Raw genomic sequence first — 24,804 nt, 5'->3', positions numbered from 1 at the left:
GGGCAGGAGTGGAATGGAGCAGGTACAGACTGGAGCCAGGAGGTTGATAAGAGTGTGTTGGTGGTGTCTAGGGGGCGCATGGGAAAGAGTTTTGCAACAGCGACTGCAGGGGAGTGTGGGCGCGGAGCTGCTTGGTTTGCAGTGCTAGTAGCACCTGGAGCATGTCCGCTTGGCGCTCTATAATGTTTAAGAGCCGCTCCATGGCTTCATTCTGGCTTGCTGCGATCTCCTTTCAGTCCCTCTTCTCACTGCCCCACCATTTCTTCAAAAATTCTAGTTTTTCAGTCGCAGAGTGCCTCATGACCTCACACAGAAAGTCCTCTTTAGTTCTTCATGGACAATTTCTAATTCTGCGCAGCCATTCAGCCGCCGATAACAAAAAAGGAGGCTTGGCTCCCAAGGTCATCTCTGTGAAGCCAAAATGCAACATTTTACAGAAGCAGTATTGTTTGCAACACAAAGACCATTGATTTAAAACACAGCCACTATTCACACACCTGTCACTAACTGGCTGATGCCAGGCAAGCACACATGAGCCACAAGACCCCCAAAATGGTGAGTAACTGCAGGGGCGGCAGGGGAAATCAGTGTTCCAGGACTGTACTGTACACTGGGCACGTGGCTCTTGCTGAGAGCCAGCACTGTAGCGGGGGCCTGATAATGATTCCTGTCCCCACATTTTCCACATGGAAGATATCTCGCTGCTGAGGGTGAGCAGGGAATCAAGGGGGAGGGTCTTCTCCAAGATTGCGGCTTCTGCCCTGGCCCTTATGCGGCTCGCCTGTTTGCAGCAATGCCTCCCCTCCACCCCCCCAGTGATGGCAGACTGGCACGGGAAAGTTACCCTTAATGGGGCAAGAAACAAAGCAGCTCTGCCAAAGAACCTGCAGCAGCAGATTGCCCAGTATCTCCATGAGAGTTTCCTGAAGATCGCTGAGGCAGATTCCCGTGAAGTGAGGGAGTCAAACAACACCCTGTTCCGTCACTCAGACTAGGCATGTGGTGGTACGCACATCATACAGACACAAGCCTGCTTTCTGCAACCCTCCTGCCCCCAACAACTTGCTTCAGCGATTCCCAAAATCAAAGCCACTTACCAGGGGCCTCCTCTCCTGTTTGTGCTTCACCAAGATCCAACACCTGTGACTGGCTAGGCTCCTCCAGGGTAGAAAAGAGCTCCTGGCTGCATGCATCTCTGGCCTCCGAGTCATCCTCTGCCTATGGGTCCCCCTCCCCCTCCACATCCTCGTCCAAGACTTCCTCCTCCTGGCTCAGTCCACTCTCGACTGGCACGTGAGCCACCAAAGTATCCACAGTGGCCTTCACAGTGGAGGTGGGGTCACCACCGAGTATCGCGGCCAGCTTTTTCTAGAACCGGCAGCTCATGGGCACAGCACTGGAGTGGCGGTTTGCCTCCCATGCCTTGTGGTAGGCATTCTGCAGCTCCTTCACTTTGACTCTGCACTGCAGTGTGTCCCAGTCATGGCCCCTTTCTGTCATACATCATGAAATCTGTCCATAGGTATCATCATTCCTGTGGCTGGACCACAGCTGGGACTGGACAGCCTCCTCTCCCCAAATGCTGATGGGGTCCAGCAGCTCGGCATTGCTCCAAGCAGGGGATTGCCTGGTGCGTGGAGCAGGCATGATCACCTGGAAAGATGCGCTGAGACCACTTCATGCAAACAGGAAGGGGACTTTCAAAATTCCCAAGGAATTTAAGGGGTGAGGATGACGGTTGGTCACCTGAGGGCAGGGCAGTAGAGTTCAAACCAATGACCAGAGAGGCCAGAACAGGCATTTTGGGACACCTCCCAAAGGCCAATCGCAGTGTTGTAATCAACCAGGGTGTCTACACTGGCACCACAGCAATATAGCCCCGGCGCAGAAAGCTCTACGCCTCTAGGGGTGGGTTTTTTTACAGCGCTGCAACTACGCAGTTTCTGCGCACTAAGTGGCTTGGCAGTGTGTACACCTTGGGAATTACAATGCAGAAAACTGCTTTACTGCGCAGAAACTTGCCAATGTAGACAAGACCTAAGATTTCCAAAGGGATTCGAACTTCCATGTGAAATTTTGTATAGGTCCACAAATGAAAAAAGGTTGAGAACCACTGCATTAGAGCAAATGTAAGAGTGGCGTCTCCCCTTGGTAATCAGCAGCTGGACTTGCTGTGCATGTAAGTCTTTCATGTTACAGCAGAGCAATGGTTCTCATTGGGACCCTTGTTAAGGTCTCCAGGCAATAGTTGCATCAGGTGGACCAATCTGAAATTCCCATGCCCATAGGAGCTGGTATAATCTGCTGTCTGTTGGAAGTCATTCTTTGCATAGATACCCCATTACACTTTGCTCATTCCCACAGTGACCATGAATTGCAGCACTTCTGGTCGTCTGTTGGTGTATCTGGACAGCATGAGATCTTGTATATTATATAGAGTGCATGTAAAATGCTGGAAAATTTAGGATGACAAGCAGAGTGAAAGGTGAAGCAGCAGACTGAATACTGTACATCTCTTGGCTTTGGTTGGTTTTGTACTGAAACAACTGTTTTGCGGCGCAAGCACTGGGAGCTAGGGGGGAAAAGCAGGCACACGGTGCGCTCAGAGGAGGAGGTGGAGGCGGAGGTGAGCTGGGCGAGGGGGCAGGGAGCTGCCGGTGGGTGCGGAGCACCCACAGAGTCAGCGCCTATGCACAGGAGAGAGTCTATTTAAACCCCTGAGAGACCCCTCCATTTTGTCTTCAGCTGGCTCAAGAGATAGCATCTCCACCCCCAAGGATACTTGAGAGAAACTGGAACAAAGGCCAGTAACTACAGGGGGTGTGAGTGATTGCTGGACCCAGGCTAAAAGGGGACTAGTCTGTAAACGGAAGCTTACTGGAACACCTCTGAGGGTGAGGTTTTATCTGTATTCAGTTTTATTACTGTATTAGGCTTAGATTTGTGTGCTTTATTTGATTTTACTTGGTAATTCGCTTTGTTCCGTCTGTTGCTACTTGGAACCACTTAAATTCTACTTTTTGTATTTAATAAAATCACTTTTTACATATTAATTAACCCAGAGTATGTATTAATACCTGGGGGGGGGGGCAAACAGCTGTACATATCTCTCTATCAGTGTTATAGAGGGCGAACAATTTATGAGTTTACCCTGCATAAGCTTTATACAGGGTAAAATGGATTTATTTGGGGTTTGGACCCCATTGGGAGTTGGGCATCTGAGTGTTAAAGACAGGAACACTTCTTAAGTTGCTTTCAGTTAAGTCTGCAGCTTTGGGGCACGTGGTTCAGAACCTGAGTCTGTGTTGGAGCAGACTGGAGTCTCTGGCTCAGCAAGACTGGGTGCTGGAGTCCCAAGCTGGCAGTGAAAGCAGGGGCAGAAGTAGTCTTGGCACATCAGTTGGCAGCCCCAAGGGGGTTTCTGTGATACAACCCGTCACAGACTTATTTACTTGTGGATGGATAGCCTTGATGCTTTTTAGATTCTCATGTATAATATGGATAAAGGCAGGGCTCAAACCTCTGAAAATAACTGTGCCTGTAGGCCATCTTTCTCCATTTGTTGGCATAGAGCCACATTGGTTTAGTTCACACCAGGGTACAGTCACCTTATTCACATGTTATTTCACTGTGGATACCCTCTGACAGTTCAATCTGAAAGGAATGATCAGCCTGAACATTGGATAATTTTTTTTAAAACACAGCCCAATTTAAAGAATCAACTTCTTCCTTTTTCCTATATATGTTGTACAGTTTGGATGAATTTCAGTAATCTCAAAACTGAAAGACTGACAGTACTGTCTGGAGTCAAGCATAATGCCGCACAGGTGGTGTGCTACTACTCCCCCTCTCTCACCTCTACCAGTGTGTTTCAATACTGATCTCTACAGGATTCCTGTTTGTTCCAGTTTTGCCATCTTGACCTTGGTTCTGGTAATGTACCTAAATTCTTACTGCACCCTTTCCTATTTAAGTCCCTATATCCTTGCACTGCTCTGCTTGTTCCATAACACTGACAGGCTGCATTTCTTGCTATTCCAGTATTAGTACCCTCCATACATCTCTGCCAATGCACCTCAGTGCTGACCTACAGCACTTCTTTGCTATTCCAATTCTGGGTCCCCTATGTACTTTTATCAAATTACCACCAGTATCCTCTGCTATTTCAGTCCTGAGTAAAGATTATCAATCATACCAAGCCATGCAAAATGGGGTGGAGATTGTCTGAGAAGGAGAAATGTTCACTAGTAAATACGTTAGAATACCACAAAACCCCAAAGTCCGTTTCATTTGAGATTGACAAATGAAAGGGTAATGCAGAAAGACCCATCATTTTGCTCCTGCAAATTTCTCCTCCTCTCTTGTCTCTTAAGCCCATTGCTACATCCTGCAGTGTAATCTTTTCGGATTGTTTACTAATGCGAAGCCCTAAAGTATTGGCACATCTAAATTTGCAGTTTAAGCCTGAGATGCTTACGTTGAAGTTTGACTGAATCAGGAAGCTCTGGTATGGGCTCAGAGGCAGACATTGTTGGTAAACAGTCCTTGGTAGTGGTCTTCTTAGGCAATAGCATTGCATAGGAGGTCCGCTGCCTAGTTCTGCGTGCTATCTCACGTTCGTTATGTAGCAGTTGGTCATCTGTTAACAAGGCACTGACTTGCTTAGATTTTTCTCTGACGTGATAACCTGTTGAAGTAATTGGGTTTAGTTTAAAGAAAAGAAATACTTGGTAAATGTGTTAGAACCCCACCATCCCATTCTGTAACGAGGGCCAACTGGATATATCATGGGCCCCAGCAACTACAGAAAAGTGCAGAGGCTAAGGCTGCTGAGCTGTTTATAACCATAGAACAATGAGCCAAGAAACCAAGATCTCAGTAAGCAGTTGTCTTTAGTAGATCTACGTTGTAAGCAGCTGACAAGAGGTTGAGACACTGCATGTGTGGTTCATAAACTGAAGTATGTTTTTAGGTTATGGTCTTTGAGGTTTTTCCTCCCTTTATTTCTTCCAAGGACCAGCTTTGTAGCAGCCCATTATTTTGGCTGAATGCTATTAGCAGGATGTTATTCCTTTGGTCAGAGAAGTGTTCAAGCAGAATTCCTCCTTGTCTCTTTGGTGCATTAGTGTATTGTCTCTGGCAGGCCTTGCCAGTCCACGAACTCTGATCCTTCAGTATGGCGATACAAAACACTGCCACCAGTAGGCTGGCACAAGTATGTAGGGTTTTTCCATTAAAATTTGGCTATGGTTGTGTGTAGTGACAAGGGAGTATTAGTATCAATGTGAGTTATAGGGAACAAGGAAAGAGGCTGAAGTGCTTTTTATCTTCGATCTCTGGAAAAGATTGTCAAGCCCAAAAATGCTAGGAAGATGTCAAGGATTAAAGATCTCTCTCAGAAGAGACATGATTATCCTATCAAAATGAATTTGTCTAGAGAGGAGAAAAGTAACACTTTTTGATATTCTTCTAAAAAATCTACTGTGTTTAGTATGTGTGTGAAACAACATCCCCAAACTACCAGCTGTAATGGAGTCAGTTCAATAAAGCTGTTGATTCTGCTTAGGAGACTCACCGGTCTGAATTCATTGAGGGGCTGGTATAGCAATGAAACTGAAAGGCCCATCAAATTCACTGTTTGAATCAGGAAAACAAACATAGAGACGACTGTATGTCATGATGATCCTTCTTATACTGGCAGGACCCTGGGACGTGGAAGGGACAAGGGAGTGTTGCTCCTCTTTCTGGAGTTTTGAGTGGGGAACCTTAACACATGATTCAATCCCTCTGATGGCAGGTAGCAGGCATTGGTGGACCTCTGTACTCCGTATCTTCTGTGTTTCTAGATCTAACTTACTGAGGCTCACATAATTATAAGAATCCAGTGTTAAGATGTCCTACTAATGTATGTTGCTCTCTCTCCCCCATAACTGCTTCCAACATTGAATTTGATAGCTACTCTAATCTCAAAGAAGAATCTGAAGAAGTGAGGTTCTTACCCACGAAAGCTTATGCTCCCAATACTTCTGTTAGTCTTAAAGGTGCCACAGGACCCTCTGTTGCTTTTTACAGATTCAGACTAACACGGCTACCCCTCTGATACTCTAATCTCAAAGTTGTAATACCCACCAAGTGAATTCTGTCCTGGGATTCTCCTAAGTAGAGTGACCAGCTTTATTTAATTTATTGTATTTGCAGCTGATAGTTTCTGGATGTTGTTTCTGTTAACTGGAGTGTCCAGGCACTGCAAACTGACATTACATCAGTCAGTCAGTGACTTTCCACTGGGTTTGTTCTGCGATTTGACCTGCATACCACCACAGACTTAAACAGTGGTGAGATTGAGACACTTTCTCCTTTGTTGAGACAGCTGTGAGAGTGTCACTGCAATCCTGATTGTCATGGGACAGTTCTAGTTTTCATAAATCTGGGTCCCATGACCCTCAGATTCTTGTAGTATGATTAAGTGGTCTTGAATTTATCTAGTCTCATTCTCATATCAATATGAAATGAAGCAACATCATTATGCACTGCTGCAACATCATTACATGAAAACTGAGCTATAGCAGTGTCATGATTTAGCATCATGGTGTGATTATTTTGTCCTGCAGGACAGATACAAATAGTTGGCATTTCAAAGCCAGTAGGAGCAGTATTAAGCTTTTATCAGCTGGAATTCACTTTTACATACATCACATGGGAACATGAATTGCCCAGTGTGACAGGCCCATCACTGCCAATAATTCATCTAATTTACTATGGCAAGGTGGATGCATGGTCGGGTCTCAGAGCCAACAGGCCAGTAGCTTCATCTACCAGCTCATGCTGCTCCCAGCAGTGCTGCATTCTTACTAATAATTTAATCTTGTCTTTGAAGTTCAGCTCCTAGCAGTTTGCCTCCTTTTTCTCATTTTCTTTCACTTCTATTTAAAATTATAATGGTCCATTTCAACAAAATTAACTGTAATTTCATGGATCACCACATCAGGAATAAGTTTTATACATAATACTATAATCCATGTAGTTGTTTCCCCAAAAGCTAATTGACTTGAGCAATTCTGTCTCCTGTGTAAATAACCCTGGTTCTATTTAAGAGATGTGTTATTTCGGGGGGGGGGGGGTTGGTTTTAGTATTTTCTGGCAATTTTTAGTGGGTATGGCAATTTTGTTAAACGAAATGTTTACCAAATATAACATGAGGGTAATAATATAACCTAGCTTTTATATTGTACTTTTTATCAGTAGATCTCAAAGTACTTTACAAAGGAGGGTAAATATCATTATCCCCTTTTCGCAGATGGGGAAACTGAGGTGCCAGGAGGTGAAGTGACTTGCCCAAGGTTACCCAGCAGGACAGTGGCTGAATCAGGTCTTCTGAGTTCCAGTCCAGTGTGCTGTCCACTAGGTCATACTGCCTCCCATAGTTAATTTCATTTACTTTTAACTAACCCCTCCCCCATGCTTTTATCAATGTTTCATTCTACATTACAATATACTTAAACTGGCTTTATTTATTTTTTAATTAATTTAGTCCTCATGAAAGTTTCCAGACTGATAACACAGGTAAGTCTTCTATTTATATGTACAACAGGTGCATCATGGGCAGTGACAGGACAAGATTCCTACACTGCCCCACCAATATGTCATCAGTAATACCCTGGAAAAATCACTTCTAGGGCTAGATGATGGGAAGTTCGCTTATTGTGGCCTCTATTCAGTTTCACCGTCTCCCTGTTGAGATTGCCAGCCAGTGGATCAATTAGTATGAAACGGGGTGGTTCTTTTTGTAATATGGACACTTTTCTACTATGAATTGGACTGCAACTTCCAATTTATTTTACAAAGGTCACTAAACATATATTGGATGGTAAGAACTTTCAATTGTTACCAACCTGTCCCAGACTGACTGGAACCAGAGACCTAGAGATTATGACGATAATAAAGATATATCCCAGTTCCCAATGCCATCATATTCTCCAACTGACTTTACTTTCATTATTCCTGAGTTGGGCCAGTGTACTCAAGTTTTGATGGCAAACATCAAGTGTTTACTTTAAATATGATAAATTTCACTGGCATACTGACCTGAAATCTATTAGTCTAGCATGATCCAATCCTGCACTAATGACAAATTTAATTATATTATTGTAACCATTATTTAGTTGCTCAATAACACATAAGAACAGCCATACTGGGTCAGACCAATGGTCCATCTAGCCCAGTATCCTGTCTTCCGACAGTGGTCAATGCCAGGTGCTTCAGAGGGAATGAACAGAACAGGTAATCATCAAGTGATCCATCCTGTGTCGCCCTTCCCAGCTTCTGGCAAACAGAGGCTAGGGGCACTTCGAAGCATGGTTTTGCATCCCTGCCCATCCTGGCTAATAGCCATTGATGGGCCTATACTCCATGAACTTCTTAACCAAAGCCTTTGTTATGCCATCTCAGGACTAGATAATGTTTTCAACTACAGGCTGTAGTTCCTTCAGCATTTGCCTCTGAGTCACGGTACACTTGGCATACTACTGAGGGTATATCTATGCAGCAGTTGGAAGTGTGCTTCCTAGAGCGGGTAGACAGCCATGCATTAGCTCTGCTCAAGCTCGCACGCTAAAAATAGCTGTGAGTCTGTGGGCTAGCTGCCCAAGTACAATCCTGAATGACCCCATGGGTACATGCTCAGATGGCTAGCCTGAGTTGCCACAGCCACACTGCTGTTTTTAGCACAATAATGTGACAGTCAGGCCCCACGGCTGCAAGAGGGTCCTGGAAGGCTGATATATTAGCTCAGAATGTTAAAGGCCCTTTTCCCTACAAGCTGAGAAGGGGTTACCTCAGGTCAATTAGGGACACCTGAATCCAATTAAGTGCTGCCTGAGGCCTTTACAAACCCCTCCTCTGGGGAGAGAGAGACAAGCTACTGTCAGGCTGCTGGAAGCAGGGAAACAAGGTCTTCCAGGCTGAGAGGCTGTGCTTCTTCCCATAGGAGAACAGCCAAACCTGAGTGCCTGCTGGGGGAAGGACTGACACCCCAGGGCAAGCAACAGGATGATACCCTGCCCCAGCGAGGAGGCAGGGAAAGGTATCCCATTTTGTGTTGTGTTTACGAGACTGTTTCCTTTCTGTTTGGTGAAGGATCACTCCTTAGGCCGACCCTGGCATCTACCCTGAAAACACAGCCAAAGAAGCACAGAAGGGGGAAGGCAAACACTGCCCAGAGTGGGGCCTGCCATTGCCAGAGGGAGAAGTGCTAAGTCTTTCGAGACGAAGGAGGTGCCTTGCCACAATAGCTTGAGCAGAACTAGCATGTGTCTGTCTACCGACACTGGGGAACACTCTCTCAACTGCTATGTAGACATACCCTTCATGCCTTAAGAGGCACCGCACTGAGCAGCCATATCAGTTACACCACAGTCGTATTAATATTCTTATCTTCTGAGGTTCGTAGCTACATCGTTGCTACCTCACTCACAGTCTTCTCCCCTTAGAAATTCTCTTGACAGTATATGGAAACCTATGTGAAGTAGTACACCCTCATGGTCTAGACAGTATTTGGACCTGCCATGAGGGCAGGGGACTGGCCTTGATGACCTCTCGAGGTCCCTTCCAGTCCTTGAATCTATGAATATCTACAATCTAACCTATTTCAATATATATTTTATAGGCAAGCATTATGGTATACTGTTGCTTATTCTCATCTTGCCATTTTTCAGAAATGGCAACTGCATGTAAATCTTCTCCCAATGCCAAGCACTCCACCTCACCCATATTTGCATTTAAACTTCTTTCAACAGTGCATAGGCACATGGGTTGAAATTCCGGCCTCTTCAACCTCAATGGGGCTGGGATTTCACCCTTTCTTTTTATTTGTGAGAGGTCGGAGCACTTTTATGTATCCTTTTTTTCTGCTAACATGGTAAATTGCTCCTCCATATCCTCTTCCTGACTTTTCCTTCAGTGCAGCCATAATTACTTGCTATATTTCCCCCAGCAATTAGTTTAAATAATCCCCCCAAAAACCTTCTTAATTTTAATTGACAGGCCTTGGCAAGCTACATTTACCTTGATTCTTTCCAGCTTCATCTATGTAATGAAAGTCCTTTAATGTCTGAATGTTAAAGAGCCCCTCTCGACAATGCTGAATGACTTTCTTTGATCCATTCTTGATGAGATAATCCAAGAGCGTGAGGGATTTATACACATGCCTCCAGTTCTTTCCCTGGTCATTCATCCTGTGCCATATCATGTTCATAATCTCCAAAAGAGAAACTGTATTGTATGTCAGGTCACTGATCTCTAACATTAGTGAACTAGAGGGACCCCATGGGTCATTAGAGGTTGCTTCCCTGACTTTGATCTCAGAATCAGAATAATTTTTCACAAAGTTCTTCATGTGCCTCCTGAGTGCCATGGAGATGACAGGTTGTTGTTCAGTTGATAAAGTTGGTAAGAGATGCCTGTGCTGCTGTCCCTGCCTAAGTGTTTTTAGTCTCCACCTCAGCAAAGCACAATGACTCTGCAAATAAAACAATACAAGGAATAGATGTAATTGTTATCAACTCAAAATTTTGGAGGAAGAGGGGAAGGCTGATATAATTCTCAGTTTCTTAACAATATGGGCCAGCCAACATTGGGAGCACTATGATTGCAATCATAGGGCATTACCTTCTTGCCCTACCTAGCCCAAAAGGGAGACCCATCTTACTTTTCCTTAGCCAGAAGTATGGCAACTATGATTAATGGCCACAAGGGTGAGAATACAGTGAGAGGGATACTTAGGTTCTCCTTAGGAAAGACTGCAGTAGTGCAACAAACTGGAAGAAAGGTGACCTGGGTTCTACTAATGGCCTTGTCATTAATTTGCTGACCTTGGGCGAGTCACTTAACCGCTCTGTACTTCAGTTTACTCATCTGTATAAGTGTTAAATATAGTTATTAGTGATCATTATTTATTATTAGGTGTTTATCAAGAATACTAAAGTCACGGGAGGTGGAAGAAAGGATAGAATATTTCATTATCCAGCAAGTTTAATTAAATCTAGACCATACCTTCCATTGTTAAACCAGAGCTCCAGGTTGCCTGTATGGTGCTCCTGTAGTTAGTACTTTGCGCACATATACAAGAGACCCAAGTTCAAATGCCAGATTCAGACTTGGGCCTGCAGAAGCTAAATTATACTGACGGGGCAGTGTATGCGTGCAGGGAGGAAAAAAGAAAGGGTCTCATGTCACTCTGCAGCGACCCTTCTCTCTTCTGCTCCTCTAAATAGGAGAGGGAGGGTAGAGGAAGGAAGAACAGGGTTCCATTTGCCTGAGGACTGCTCTGCTAAACTGAATAGAGTTTCTCTACTGATCATCTTGGGTCTGTCAGCTTTCACAGCTGGCATACGCAACGGGGGTGCATTTTAGTTGAGGCAGTGATAGCATGAAAAGGGAACACAGCCTCCAAACAATTTAAACAAAGCCTGTGAATTGTCAATTCACAGCTTTATGAGATGAACCCATCCCCCTCCCTTCTTTTCATTAGTTAGCATGAGGGTGGGCAGGTCTCTGTGCAGTTCCCGACTGAGTCACCAGCAAAGGCTGTCATGATCATGTATCAAATTGATTTCAAGCCCTGACAAGTGCCCAGCCTCAATGAGGGAGACAATCTGTAATCAGATTTTATGTGCACAAAAGGCAAAATATTAAAATTCATAACAAATGTGTTTGTTTTCCATCTTGCTTCCCCCATCCACCAACACCTTTGTCCAGTCTGACCTCTATCTATTTTGATTCATTCAATGTTTGATTTTTAACACAAGGATAGGGATAGGCATGAATTTGAAGCAAAACACCAAAATGTTACCTTTTCAATTTTTAAAATAAAGAAGATAATTAACCTTTTTATCAAAGTATGCACAGCTTCAAGTAAGTTGAATAGAAAATATATTGGTTTAATTAAGATATTGTAGAGAGCGATAGCTGAAAATGCTGGGAACCTGGAGAGAAAAAAGAATCTTTCTGAGGAGGGTGCTACATAGTTTACAACTCCCTGCCTCTCTTTCTTGTTTGTACTTCAAATGGAGTCAATTTTTATCTGTCTCACTCCTGCAGAGAGAGAACTGATTTTATAATGTTTCAATGAAGCTATTAAATTTCAGTCATAGCAGGATTTCTCTTTTGCCTTTGTGTCTTTCTTTGTTTTGGTGCACTGATGCACTGTGACAGTAGTTATATAGCAGCACATATTGATCTGTTTTTTACAAGTTGATTAGATAACTCTATTAGAATCATAACCTGCTGGAGTGGAACACTTAGCACCAGTGCCTTTGTCCTCCTGGACTGGGTCCCCACTCATCTTGATTTCCGTGGGGCTGATCTGATTATCGGCATGGTGTTCTATGACTTCCAAGCTAGGCATGCAGATTTTTTTTTTTTTAAGTGAGTTTACTGATAGTGAAAGGTTCAAGAGTGACAGCTTGAAGTCTTCTATTCACAGAACAGGAACATCATGGGCAGCATTAGTACAAACCTAATGCTCACATTAAATGTCGAGAAATATATTGGGGATGCAAAAATCAATGCAATGTTGGGTCACGGCATCACAGTACAATGTTTGGGAGCAACAATACATAGGACTCCTAGGTCTACATAATAAATATTATGCTTTTTAAAATACATAGAATTACTTATTTTCTCAACACCCTGGGTCATCTCTTAAAGAATAGTGTACCTGATTAAAACTATGTAACAATTATTTATTCATAATTAAACCCAGATCATTAACCTAAAATATATTCCTGCTAAAAATAGAAAACTTGATATGCACAATTTCATTTAAATAACATTAAAGCTAAACTATAAAGCCAGGAAATTAATAGTTGAGGACCAGGAACTGGATGTAGCTATGATTTTGTTTTTCTGTCTTTTGTTGTTGTTTGCCAGTTCATATCATAAACATAATGCTATGTAAAAAACTACCTCATAGTTAGTCTTTTGTGCTACTAATCGAAAAATCAATATTTGGTTCTCGCATCCTGTCTCTCATTCCCTGAGCCAGCCATCTCTGTGGTTAGTGTGTCTGTGCCACCACATGAAAGAGACAGATTGATTTTGTCCAGATCTGCCAGATTGCTCCCAAACTCAGCAATGGCTGGGAGTCCTAAGAGAACCGCACTTTAACCCCTGTTGGCATCTGGGAGGTTAGGCTGAATGTGGCTCTGCAATAATCTATTTGGCCAAGCTATGAGCAGTGGTGATGAGCCCTGAAAAGGGATTCCCATTTAGAAACTAGACCTGAAGCACAAGTGTGACAGTGAGTGCATGAAATCCAGAAATCTGGGGATCCCACCTCAGGAACTTTTATGATTTTATTTCAGTTTCATCAAATAATGATTTTTTGGCTTACAGTCTACAAAAAATGTACAAGTTTTAAATCCTGCTATCAAGCCAACCTCTCACTAGCAGGGAGAAACTTCTCCTTATGTCAGGTTATTCCATAAGTGCCTGCTGCAGGGTTTCTTTCACCTTCCTCTGGCACTGAAAAAGCTGGTACTAGCTGCTGCCAGAGACAAGGTACTGGGCTAGGTTGACCATGGGTCTGATTATTCACTATGGCAGAAAGATCTTGGAGTCACTGGCTAGTTCTCTGAAAACCCACTCAATGTGCAGCGGCTGTCAAAAAAGTGAACAGAATGTTGGGAATCATTAAGAAAGGGGATAGATAATAAGACAGAAAATACCATATTGCCCCTATATAAATCCATGGTACACCCACATCTTGAATACTGTGTGCATATCTGGTCGCTCCATCTCAAAAAAGATATATTGGAAAAGGTTCAGAAAAGGGCAACAAAAATTATTAGGGGTATGGAACAGCTTCTGTATGAGGAGCGATTAATAAGACTTGGACTTTTCAGCTTGGAAAGGAGATGACTAAGGAGAGGATATGATAGAGGTCTATAAAATCATGACTGGCGTGGAGACAGTAAATAAGGAAGTTTTATTTACTTCTCATAACAAGAACTAGGGGTCACCAAATGTAATTAATAGGCAGCAGGTTTAAAACAAACAAAAGAAAGTATTTTTTCACACAATGCACAGTCAACCTGTGGAACTCCTTGCCAGAGGATGTTGTGAAGGCCAAGACTACAACAGGGTTCAAAAAAAAAACTAGATAAATTCATGGAGAATAGGTCCATCAATGGCTATTAGCCAGAATGGGCAAGGATGGTGTCCTTAGCCTCTGTTTGCCAGAAGCTTGGAATGGGCGACAGGGATGGATCACCTGATGATTACCTGTTCTGTTCATTCCTTCTGGGGCACCTGGCATTGGCCATTGTTGGAAAACAGGATACTGGGCTAGGTGGACCTTTGGTCTGACCCAGTATGGCCATTCCTACGTTCTTAGGTAGGTTCCATACCTGACTGTAGTAATGGTGGTTTCCAGACATGTCAGCAGGTGTCTTGCCTGGAAGTTCAGCAAGACCTGGCTGTGGGTCCATTAAACCTGCCATTTAAGGCAGCCCATAGTTGACAGGACACCCCCACTTCAGGCAGATGGGTGTTCCGACAGGTGACCGCTCAGCTGGAGCTGTGCCTGGCCTTGTGTGGTAGGAGAGTTGAGGGATGGGAAGGGAGGTATTGGGGGGGGGGGGCTCTCCACTCCAGAAACAACCCCTGGGAGGGGCAGGTCCTCACAATCCTAAATCCGGCCCCGCTCCCTGAGGAGCATAAGGTTAGACCTGCCAGTCCTCTGCCATCAGTGGCTGCTCCCGGTAACATGGCCCACTGAGGGGGTGGCTGTGAAGGCAGGCGACATCCAGGAGAGGGCAGCCACGGGGGGCTCCTGAACAGGGGATGCCCCCGCCTGCCCCCAACACACACAACTGCAGGTAAAAATAGGGCACGGCACGCGACTCTCTCTGGCCCTGAAGACGCCCCAGCAGGGGCAAGACAAGCTTTAAACAGGGAGAGGCCCCGCCCCGCTCTCATTAACGAGTGGGGTTAACTGGCTGAGGGCAGCGGGGTTCGTGGGCACACACAGGCCCAAGCAGAGGCTTCACACTGCTGGGCTCGCACCCCACCTTCATTACCTGAGGAAAACTGAGCAGTAGCGACCGGTAGGCATCGTTTTCCCACTTAAAATTCAAACTGCCATCAATCAGCTGCAAAGGCCCGCCTCTCCCTGTCCTCCTCCAATCAGAATGCTCGTACCCACTGTTCTCCCCTCATCTTGCATTCAAAGCAGCTGTCAATCACCTTCCAAGCCCCACCCCTTCTTCACATCCAATCAGAATTCTAGCTACTCCTCTGCCTTACGAGCCCTGGGAATCCTGCTGAAAGGAGCAGGGACAGCTCTGCCACATTTTGTAATGGTGGGGTGGGGAGGGGAACATTTGACTGACAGACCTTCAACCTCTGCTAGGCTCCACCCCTTAATTTCAGCAATCAATAGATTTTCAAGCCTCCCTAATACAAGAGGAAAGCTTCCCCCTGCCTTTTTTATGGTTTTAGTTTTATTTTTACAATTTTTATACTTTTTTTTTTTAATCCATAAACATTTCAGAGTCTAAACAAAAGTGAAATTCAAAGGTGTGGAGAGGTCATAGCACCAACCTTGGACAGTCACCACTGCTGTCTCCTCCAGATCTCAATCCCCTCATGCAGATCTCCAAGTTAACACAATAACCCCTCCCCCAGTGCCTGAACTGATGCATTGATAAATGAATTAACGTGTTTTCCCAACTAGACCGCCACTTACGGGAAATGAGAGCTTTGCACCCCCTTGCACGCAGCCAAAACACACATCCCAAGTCACACTCATTTCAGAGGTTGCTAAAATCTTGGTCTATAGTGCTGCTGCTTTTCCACCCACCTATCCCTCTCACAGCGGTGTGCTCCCCTTGCCTCAGAGCTGCCTGTGAGTTCTCTCACTCTCTCAACGGAGGCATATGCGCGCGCGCACACACACACACACACACACACACACACACACACACACACACACACACACACACACACACACATATATATATATATATATATATATATATATATATATATGATGGATGGTATCAAGTCAAAGGGGGAGTTTTGGTGGTAGACATACCCACAGATTAGAATGTTGGTGACAGTGTAGCTATCACATTGCCATGTTGTTGACTTGAATGAGAGGTGATCGGGCTAAATTTTAATAGCCCCACGTGGTTCAAAAAGGAGACTCGGGACCTGTCAGTCCTAAATTCAAACCCAAAGCAGTAAGTAGGTCTTGGGGTGCACAGGAGAATGCATTAAATGCAACTAGAGCACAGAACTGCAGTAGCATTCGCTAAAACTCCTATGATATCAGTTTAGTCCTGGCAGTGAAAAAACAAAACCATACTAAGCTAACTAAGCTCCACGACCAGGGCTGTGAGCTGTCGTGTCTGCTAGTTCCTGCGTGGTTTGTGGTTTGCACATGACTGCCTGATTGGCTGAACGTCATGGTGAAGAGGGGAGGGTGCACGGGGTGAAAGGTTTGTTGTATGGTCCTGAATGGCTCCACAAGCATCGACCCTTGGTAAGCGCTTAATCTGAAGACAAGAACTGGCTGGCTTTATGAAGTGCAGACTGTTCAATATCATTTTATTTCATCTTAGATTCTGCAAGTCTGGAATATAACAACCAGAAGCAAAGCAAAGACTCTTTCTCAGCCTTCCCTACTCTCAAAGGTATGTGACTATTACAACATTTGCTTTCAGTTCTTTAACAACAAATGGTGCCAGTTCAAGTGAGTCTGGGGCCCTTTGCAACATTATGCAACTGACACCCCAGCAGTAAGGCCCAAGATTCAGTTTGTTTATGCATCTGCCACACTTGCATCAAACTTCTAACTCTGCCAGTTTGGAGAGGGATGGGAATGTGTCCAGAACTGGTGTGTGTATTTGTTGAGAGTGTTGGAAGAATAGGGGTAGGAGATTTCCTTTAAATCAGAAGGGGAAAAATACTGCACTGTCTTTCAGTCAAGGCTGTGATAAAAGGGAAAACATCCAGATTCCCCAGGGGCTTAAAGTTATCTTGATAGCGCTCTCAGTCAGCACAAAGCAGCTATTCTCTACAAAATACTCCACTGGAGCATCCCGGCTGGGATAGGACCCTCCATGAGCTGGATGCCCCCTGCAGCCAGAGTTTTGGCACTATTGTCTGAACTGCCCCCACAAATAGAACATCCATACTTTGTAGTATCCTGTGACATGAGCTGGGGAACTCCAACTCCTACATAACAGAACCGCCATCATCATTGACAATAAGGGCCATCTCCGCAAAGAAGCCAAGGTGTGAATGGGCCATTTAAAATTCACCCCAACTTCTCGCTCCTGATTAATTAGTCAATAATTGTAAAGCATTTTGGAGATTCAAAGTGCTGTAATTGCTACATGCTGTATTTATTAAGAGGCACTGTCCTTTCAGGGCAGGGTTGAGGCACATGGTGATGGTAGTGTATGAGGAGAAAGTTCACACTGCTTTGCCCATGTGGCATGCCGATTCTGGGAACAGCTGGAGGACTTCAGTCTCCAAACTTTAATCCAGCATCTCTCATCAGAAGAAAAATTAATAAAAAAAAAAAAAAAAAATCCAAACGGTCTTTCAGCACCAACGGTGGGAACAATTTTGTTATTTACATTTGTCTGGAAAAGAACATTTCCCTACTGGCCAGGTTGCTGGTAAATGAATGGTGTGGGGTACAGATGAAATGGATCAGGGGCTAGGTGTGGGGAAAGCACGTTCCTTATTATTACAATGTAGGTCCAGGGAAGCAAAGCTCGTCCCTGGCCCCCTAACGCAGACCTGAGGTTTTCATTTACACTGACTTTAATTTGCATTTCTACCTTTCTTAAATCCAGCCTTGGCAATCACACCAGGTAAGGGAATTTAGGTAGGTTTGTGGGTGCAGAACAGAACTCTTGTGTCATAGTGCTAGCCACTGTGTGTTACTAGAGAGACAAGGTGGGTGAGGTAATACCTTTAATTGGACCAACTTCTCTTGCTCTTCTTCAGGTCTGTGTAAGCTTGAAAGCTTGTCTCTCTCACCAACAGAAGTTGGTCTTATAAAAGATATTACCTCACCCACCATGTCTCTCTAATACCCTGGCACCAACAGAGCTAAAACAACCCTCCATACAACTATGTGTTACTATCATTTGTGTAAGTAGCAGAACAGGAAAGCTTTGGACGGGAAGGCTAGGTGGACTATAGCCCCTCTAAATCTAATAGTATTTTATCTAGAATCCTTCTACTCCTTAAAATGATTCAGTTTGAGGGATGTTCCTGTGCAAGATAAAAATTGTCCCTCGCTCTGCCAATTCAAAGTTTTGAATATCTCCTAGTAGCCAGTGCCTCAGCTGCTCATCTCAGTTGTCCATCTTGCTGTTTTATTGCTTCTCTCTTTTCAGACAGTAAGAATGTCTTTCCCCCCAGCCAGCTGCTTTGTCTTGTTTTGTTACACTTTTAGCTGGAGGCAGTGTCTTCTGACTCTCTTGTTATTTCTGGGCAGAATGAAAATAATTCTCCATCCCTTCTTCCCATTTCTTTCCTGTATAATGCTCCTATCCTTGAATTTTTCTGCTGGTTTAGATGAGTGTGATTCACGTCCAAATATTGATTTCCCTTATCTACCCTCATATTCCATCTCTGATGTACATAATCACTGGAAGTTACCACAGTAACCCAAACAGTGCCAAATGTGTTGCCATTCACATAGTAGTATTAGCTACTCTTGATCCTTCCAGATATTTGGGATTTTTTTTAACTGTGTTAAGACTACTGTCCTCCTCTCCCATTTTTCCTTCTCTCCAGGCCTTGGTTGTGGTTTAAAAGAAACCTAACTTGGCAGCCCACTTTCAGCTGATTAAAATGGTATGAAGCGTATAATCATCCTCATTTGCCTGACTGGAGGATCATGCATGGCCGCAGACACAGTCCAATCAATTTATGTACAGCCCCACAAATCCCATGCTTTCTTTCAGAATCTTTAATTTTGCAGCACACTTGAGAGCTATAGAAAGGAGACTTCTTTGCTCATTCAACTTAATTTTTCGTCAGTCCTAGTAAGCGTGCATTTCCATTACCATTACCCCTTAGTTCCAGTGGACGCTATATTATAATAACCTTTTGTACTCATTGTGTATGCTTTTTATCCTAAAATCTCCAAGTGCTTTACAAAGGTGGGTAAATATTAATACCCCCATTTGACAGATGAGGAAACTGAGGCACACAGCAGTGAAATGGCTTGTCTAAGGACACGCAGTAAATCAGTAGCCAGGCTGAGAAGAGAACTCAGTACCTTGACTCCTGATCTTGTTCTTTAACAACTAGACAATACTGCCTTATTTTACATTTTATATTGGTACTTTCATTTCAAATATTTTTTAAAAAATGTATTAGGCATACATACAAATACAGATAGAATCTGCAGTGACACTAGCTAGGCTAAACATTACAAGGGCTATTCCCCTCATAATTCAGGGCATAAACTGACCCCCCCCATGATATAGCTCGAGGAACATTCCAGTGTTTGATGCCTTCTTTAAATACTTCTGACTTTGGTCACTGATGGAGATGGGTTATCGGGCTAGATGGACCAATGTCTGTTCTGGTACAGCTATTGCTGTGTTCTCATTACAGCAGATGGGTAGCTGGGAGCGGGATGCATATTTTTGCTATGGCTCTAGCTCCTTGTCTCTGAAGCAGAGTCACTGTAAACACTGTTTCTAGAAGGATGTTAAAAATAAACGAGCGAGAGAGAATGATTTTGAAAGAGTCTGATTTTGGGGGGGAAGGGGATAAACTTTTTTTTAATTATTCTGCAGAGTAGAAGCCCATGCTGTGCACCACTTAACTACTGTCTAACTAGAGGCAGTTAACGTCCGAGGAACAGGTTTGTTAAGAATGGCAAAATTATGAGGGCATTGACCTATGAAGGTTAACTCTAAGAAATGTTATGTGATGAGAGGAAATGACCATAATGCCTAAAGTCCAAACTGAAAACCTGGTTTCACTCTCTTAGGGCTGTATAGATGTGTCTCCCCCGCACCTTGCGCCCCAGTGTCTTGGGCCCCTCGGCCGCACAATGAACCCCTGCAGCCCTGCTGTCAGCACTGCCCTAACCCCAACCCTACCTCCCATAACTGTAAAAATAAAAATGGAGGGGGGATATTTAAAATTGTCAAAATTAGAAAAAAATAAAAATCAAATTCTGCTAAGCCTAATAATAATCACTAGAGAAGCCATTTTGAGCTGGAGGATTCCCTCTGTCTCCACACTGTTGAAGAGCTTTTATAGTTTTATGCACTTTCCCAAGACTTATGGGGACATTTGGAGAGGTACCATAGTGGTAACCAAAGTTTTAGCTCTTTTAGGTACATTGTGAGTTCATCAAGTAGGATCTGGTCAGTCCTTGAATGAGGAAAGATCCAAGGAAACCCCAGCATTTCAGGAAATGGTATTAATGACTTTGTGTAGTTGGCACATTTTCCTCCAAGTCACTACTGGACTGATTGCCCAAGCATCTTTCCTTCAAATGAGGGATAGAACTGAAGGTCACCCTATTATTATCAAATATCCCTTAGCCTTGTACATAAGAATTAAAGTGTTAATCCGTTTTCCTGGACAGATTTCAATTTAAATAATTACATTCTGGGTATCTAACATTTTAGTTTTATATGGGCATTTGTTACTTCTGCTCTTATACTGCTGTGTGCTGCTAAAGAGCTGCTGTGTTCCACCCCAGGTAAAATGATATGTGCACAGAGGGGAAAAGAGTTCCCATGCAGGGTGCAACTAATGGTCTGCCAGTCACTTGCAGCCCCAGAGCGGGTGTTTTGAGGTGGAGGTAGTGGTCAGGGGACATGGCCAACATGTTGTAGCATGTATGCTGCCTGTCTCAGCTGCCCTACATCTTGGTCAGATTACTTTTAGCAGGAATAATCTTGCATAAGAGGTATCGGGAGGGTACTATTCCATGTAGGGCTGACAGGCAGCATTTGTGTGGACATTTTTCCTAAGTTTGCAGCCCATCAGTGCCACAAAAATATGTAGGGCCTGAATTTAATCCATAATTTGTAAAAATGCTTTGGGGTCTGTCAGGATGAAAGGTGATTTTTCTATTATTAATACTTTATTTATTATTGCTATATCAACCCACTCGCCTCTGAATTTTTATTTAAAATGGTTTCTTTAGATTTGAGGCAGAAGGGGATTTTTACAAGGATGTTTTCTCAGTCAGTGTAAACAACAGCTGAGCCCACATTTTCAAAATTGGTCACTAATTTGGGGTATCTCACGTTTTGGTGACCAGCCTTAAACACTTTGGGCTGATTTTCAGAAGGTCTGAGCACCTGCAGTTCACACTGACCATCTGGAATGGTGGTGCTCAACACTTGGGCAAAGTCCAAGTTGTCTCAGGTGGAGCAACTCAGAAATATGGTACCCAGAGTCAGTGGCTGCTTTTAGAGCTTTTGGCTTTGATATATGCTGCACAGATTGTTTATAAAAACTAATTTGAAATAGCTTCAGATTTTAAAAAATGCCTGCAAGATAATCACTTATAGCATGTTATACATGATATTGAAATTGACCATTGCACCTTTCCATATCTTGTGGCAGATAGATTAGGTGAGGGTGGAAGAAATGGCATTAGAAAATAGGAGAATTGAGACCAGTGTACAGTAAGAGTAGGTTATTTTTTTTCTTCTAGAATGCAGAAGTGCAATACTGTAGATGTTTTTAGATTTATTGCCTTTGGATGAAATTCACTCTGGTGTCAGGAACCAATATAAGTTCTATTTGCCACTGAAGTACCACTAAACCCTATTTTGAGGGCTGAAATGTCACTTAAATGGCCCATGGCCCTTGTGCTCGTTCACTGCAGAAGGGTGAATTTCACCCTAGCAGCATTTCTAAGACTCACTGCTAGTCTGTTCAGAGAGCCACTTGTTTGCGGTGTTGTTGTAGTTGTGATGGTCCCACGATATTAGCGAGACAGGGTGGGTGAGATAATATCTTTTATTGGACCGACTTCTGTTGGTAAAAGAGACAAACTTTTGAGCTTACACAGAGCTCTTCTTCAGAGAGTCACTGGCAGCTATCCTGCTGCAGAGACCTTACCACATTTGCGATGCATCTGGAAAGGTACAGGCTGTTCAGCTTCTAAAGTTTGCAGCTCCTGAGGCTCCTTCCTGCAGACTTTGTAAAGTAGATGAGATAGAGCCATCTGGTGGTGTGTAGTCAAATAGTTTCCCATACTGGATTTTCCTTTTTCTTTCAAAAACTCGTAAGAAATTCTATTTAAAAAAAAAAAAAAATGTTATATGAAAAGAGTGTTAAGCACTCAAACGTCAGGAAATAGTAACGAGAACTTTAGCCTCTTGCTCATATGCTGTATAATAGCATGTAATTGTGTCATTGAAGGCTAGTGGTTTGAGCATTGGCCTGATAAACCCAGGGTTGTGAGTTCAATCCTTGAGGGGGCCACTTAGGCATCTGGGGCATAATCAGTACTTGGTCCTGCTAGTGAAGGCAGGGGGCTGGACTCGATGACCTTTCAAGGTCCCTTCCAGTTCTAGGAGATATCCTATCTCCATTAATTTATTTTATTTATTTATTTATTTACAACATCATACCAGTGTTTTACAGCCTTGTAAAGTGCATCTCATAAGGTGCACACTGAAAAGAACACTTGCCTCATTTATTGAACATCTTGTATATAAATAACTTTCAGGGACTCTATTTTTTTAATTTATTATTTTTATTACAGCAGTGCCTATGGACTGATCAAGAATGGGGCTCCAGTGTGCTCGGCACTGAGCAAACAGGGGGGCAAATCTTCAGCTGTTGTGAAGTGTCATTGCTCCATTGAGCTAGCCCCATAGAGTAGTGGACAGTCTCTGTCCCGAAGAGCTTGCTGTCTAAATAGACCAGACTAACACAGAGGAGGGGATAGGGATAGACCACAAAAGTAGAATCCATAGTAGGATGGGCTGCAAATGTCCGGTTAATTCCATGATTTGCTTTATTTTTAATGTTTTTGTTTGGGAGGGTTGTTCGGAGGGGACTCTGGCAAACACAGAGTAGCGGAAGATGCTACGCATAAGTGATAAAAAAATGTATGATGTTTTGTTGCATTATTTGAGAACTAGTGTATGATCACCTAGCTATATTGCAATTCATATCCACAAGTCACTAGAATTAAGGTCACACGTACCCATTGGTGAACTTGTGGACAAAGACTGAATAAATGGGTTTTGTTCGTATAACTGAGGGAGCTGCGGGGATGGAAACTTTACCCCATAAAGGAAATAACGCTCAGGACATGCATACAGCTGGGTCACATCAGGCTATTGCTGAGTATGTGGTAAAGTAGCAGACGTGATTCTTTGTCCTTGTGGATTTGTTCTATGGGTGTCTCCGTTGGTCATTTTCCCCCAACACACCCATTTCTGCCCCCTAAGTGTTGCCTGTGCGTTCTCATGCAAGGTGCACGTGGCTGTGTGGAGTTCCCCTCTGGGGAGACTCCACTGGTTTAATCACCAGCATGATGGAAATGCAGAGTTCCCACTGCTTTAAGGCCTTTATGTGCCTGTTGGACTTATTAATATGGCTGTGTGTTTCTCTAATTGTGATAACCTATTGGAACTGGATTTACATCTCGTTCCACTAAAGCCTATACAAGCATAGTCTTGTTGGCTGGTCTGCATTAACAATGAATTAATGTTTCTTGCAGCCACCCAAATAAATAAAAGAATATAGTTTTTAGACTTTCTGAACCTGAACTGAATGTGCCCTTTTACCAGCTTTATTTAATAGGATGCAGTCATCTTAAATTAAGCCCAATGTTTAGATGTGGGGAAAGTGGAGAATATGAAACTTAATATCAGAAGGAATGGCATGAATGTATATTTTAATTTCAATTAAAACCATTTTATTTTTGGATTTAAATATCCCCCTGCAGCACTGTGAACCCAAACCGCAGCATTGGGCAAAAATGATTATAGCCAGAGTAGAGACGACCCGGCTAGTTCACTGAGCTGGCTTAATGAAATGCAGATTAAATAAACTGCAGGATTGATTGGGGGGGGGGGGGGGGCGAACAGTAAGACTTTTAACGATATTTAAGTCTTAACAACCAGAGATGATATTAGTTACCAGGAGATTTTAAAAATAACAATGTCTATCTTGACAGTGTCCTTTGCCCATATAGCATGCTTCAAGTCTATTCCAGTGTCCCTGCAACCATTGCTGCCGGCACAAATACATTCTAAACTCTGTGCAAAAATTGATGTGGCTGTTTCTAGCCTGAGGCAGGATGCCAGGGTTCTGTCCAATTCTCACCACCCTTGCCCTGCCTGATCTGTTTGCGATCTAATCTCTTGGAGAATGAGTCCATGGATTTCCATTGAGGAGTTATTCTTCCCAATAATATTTTCCTTCTCTTCTTGTGACATATCCTTGATTAGACTCAAATAAGTATCTTTTCCACTCACTTCCTCCACCCTTTGAAATTATTTCCTATGCAGTATTTCAACAAAGTCTTTATCTCCACCTTATCTATTACTTTTTAAAATTGGTACACATTCAATTTTTTTACCAGAATTTCAAACCTGGGGGCCTAAAGTTAGGTTCCTAAACCCATATTTAGGCACCTGGATAAAAGTGACCTTGATTTTTCAAAGGTGTTGAATGCCCACAGCTCCAGTGGACATCAGTGTGAGCTGCAGGGGGTCAGCACCTCAGGAAATCAAGCCACTTTGTTTTAGGAGTCTAACTATGAATGTAGGAGTCTAA

The 24,804-nt window shown here is 43.4% G+C and overlaps 2 protein-coding genes across 2 annotated transcripts in view; one reads left to right on the top strand and one right to left on the bottom strand.

Moving 5' to 3' along the window:
* The window catches only part of ENTHD1 (ENTH domain containing 1), a 64,089-nt gene extending 53,675 nt beyond the window's left edge, over window positions 1-10,414 (bottom strand). Inside the window, exons 1-2 of the mRNA XM_026657484.1 lie at window positions 10,063-10,414; window positions 4,478-4,687 (exon numbers count right to left, since the gene is read on the bottom strand). Coding sequence (XP_026513269.1) covers window positions 4,478-4,687; window positions 10,063-10,411 — 559 coding nt within the window. The 5' untranslated portion in view covers window positions 10,412-10,414. The remainder of the gene's footprint in view (window positions 1-4,477; window positions 4,688-10,062) is intronic.
* Window positions 10,415-16,626: 6,212 nt separating this feature from the next.
* The window catches only part of GRAP2 (GRB2 related adaptor protein 2), a 38,615-nt gene continuing 30,437 nt past the window's right edge, over window positions 16,627-24,804 (top strand). Inside the window, exon 1 of the mRNA XM_026657561.1 lies at window positions 16,627-16,694. The gene's annotated coding sequence lies outside the window, so the exon portion shown is untranslated. The remainder of the gene's footprint in view (window positions 16,695-24,804) is intronic.

Source organism: Terrapene carolina, unplaced genomic scaffold (assembly GCF_002925995.2).
Source record: "Terrapene carolina triunguis isolate 2854851 unplaced genomic scaffold, T_m_triunguis-2.0 Scaffold247, whole genome shotgun sequence".
Classification (NCBI taxonomy): Eukaryota; Metazoa; Chordata; order Testudines; family Emydidae; genus Terrapene; species Terrapene triunguis.
The sequence above is the reverse complement of the archived record's forward strand: the minus strand, read 5'-3'. Positions and strand labels throughout refer to the sequence as shown.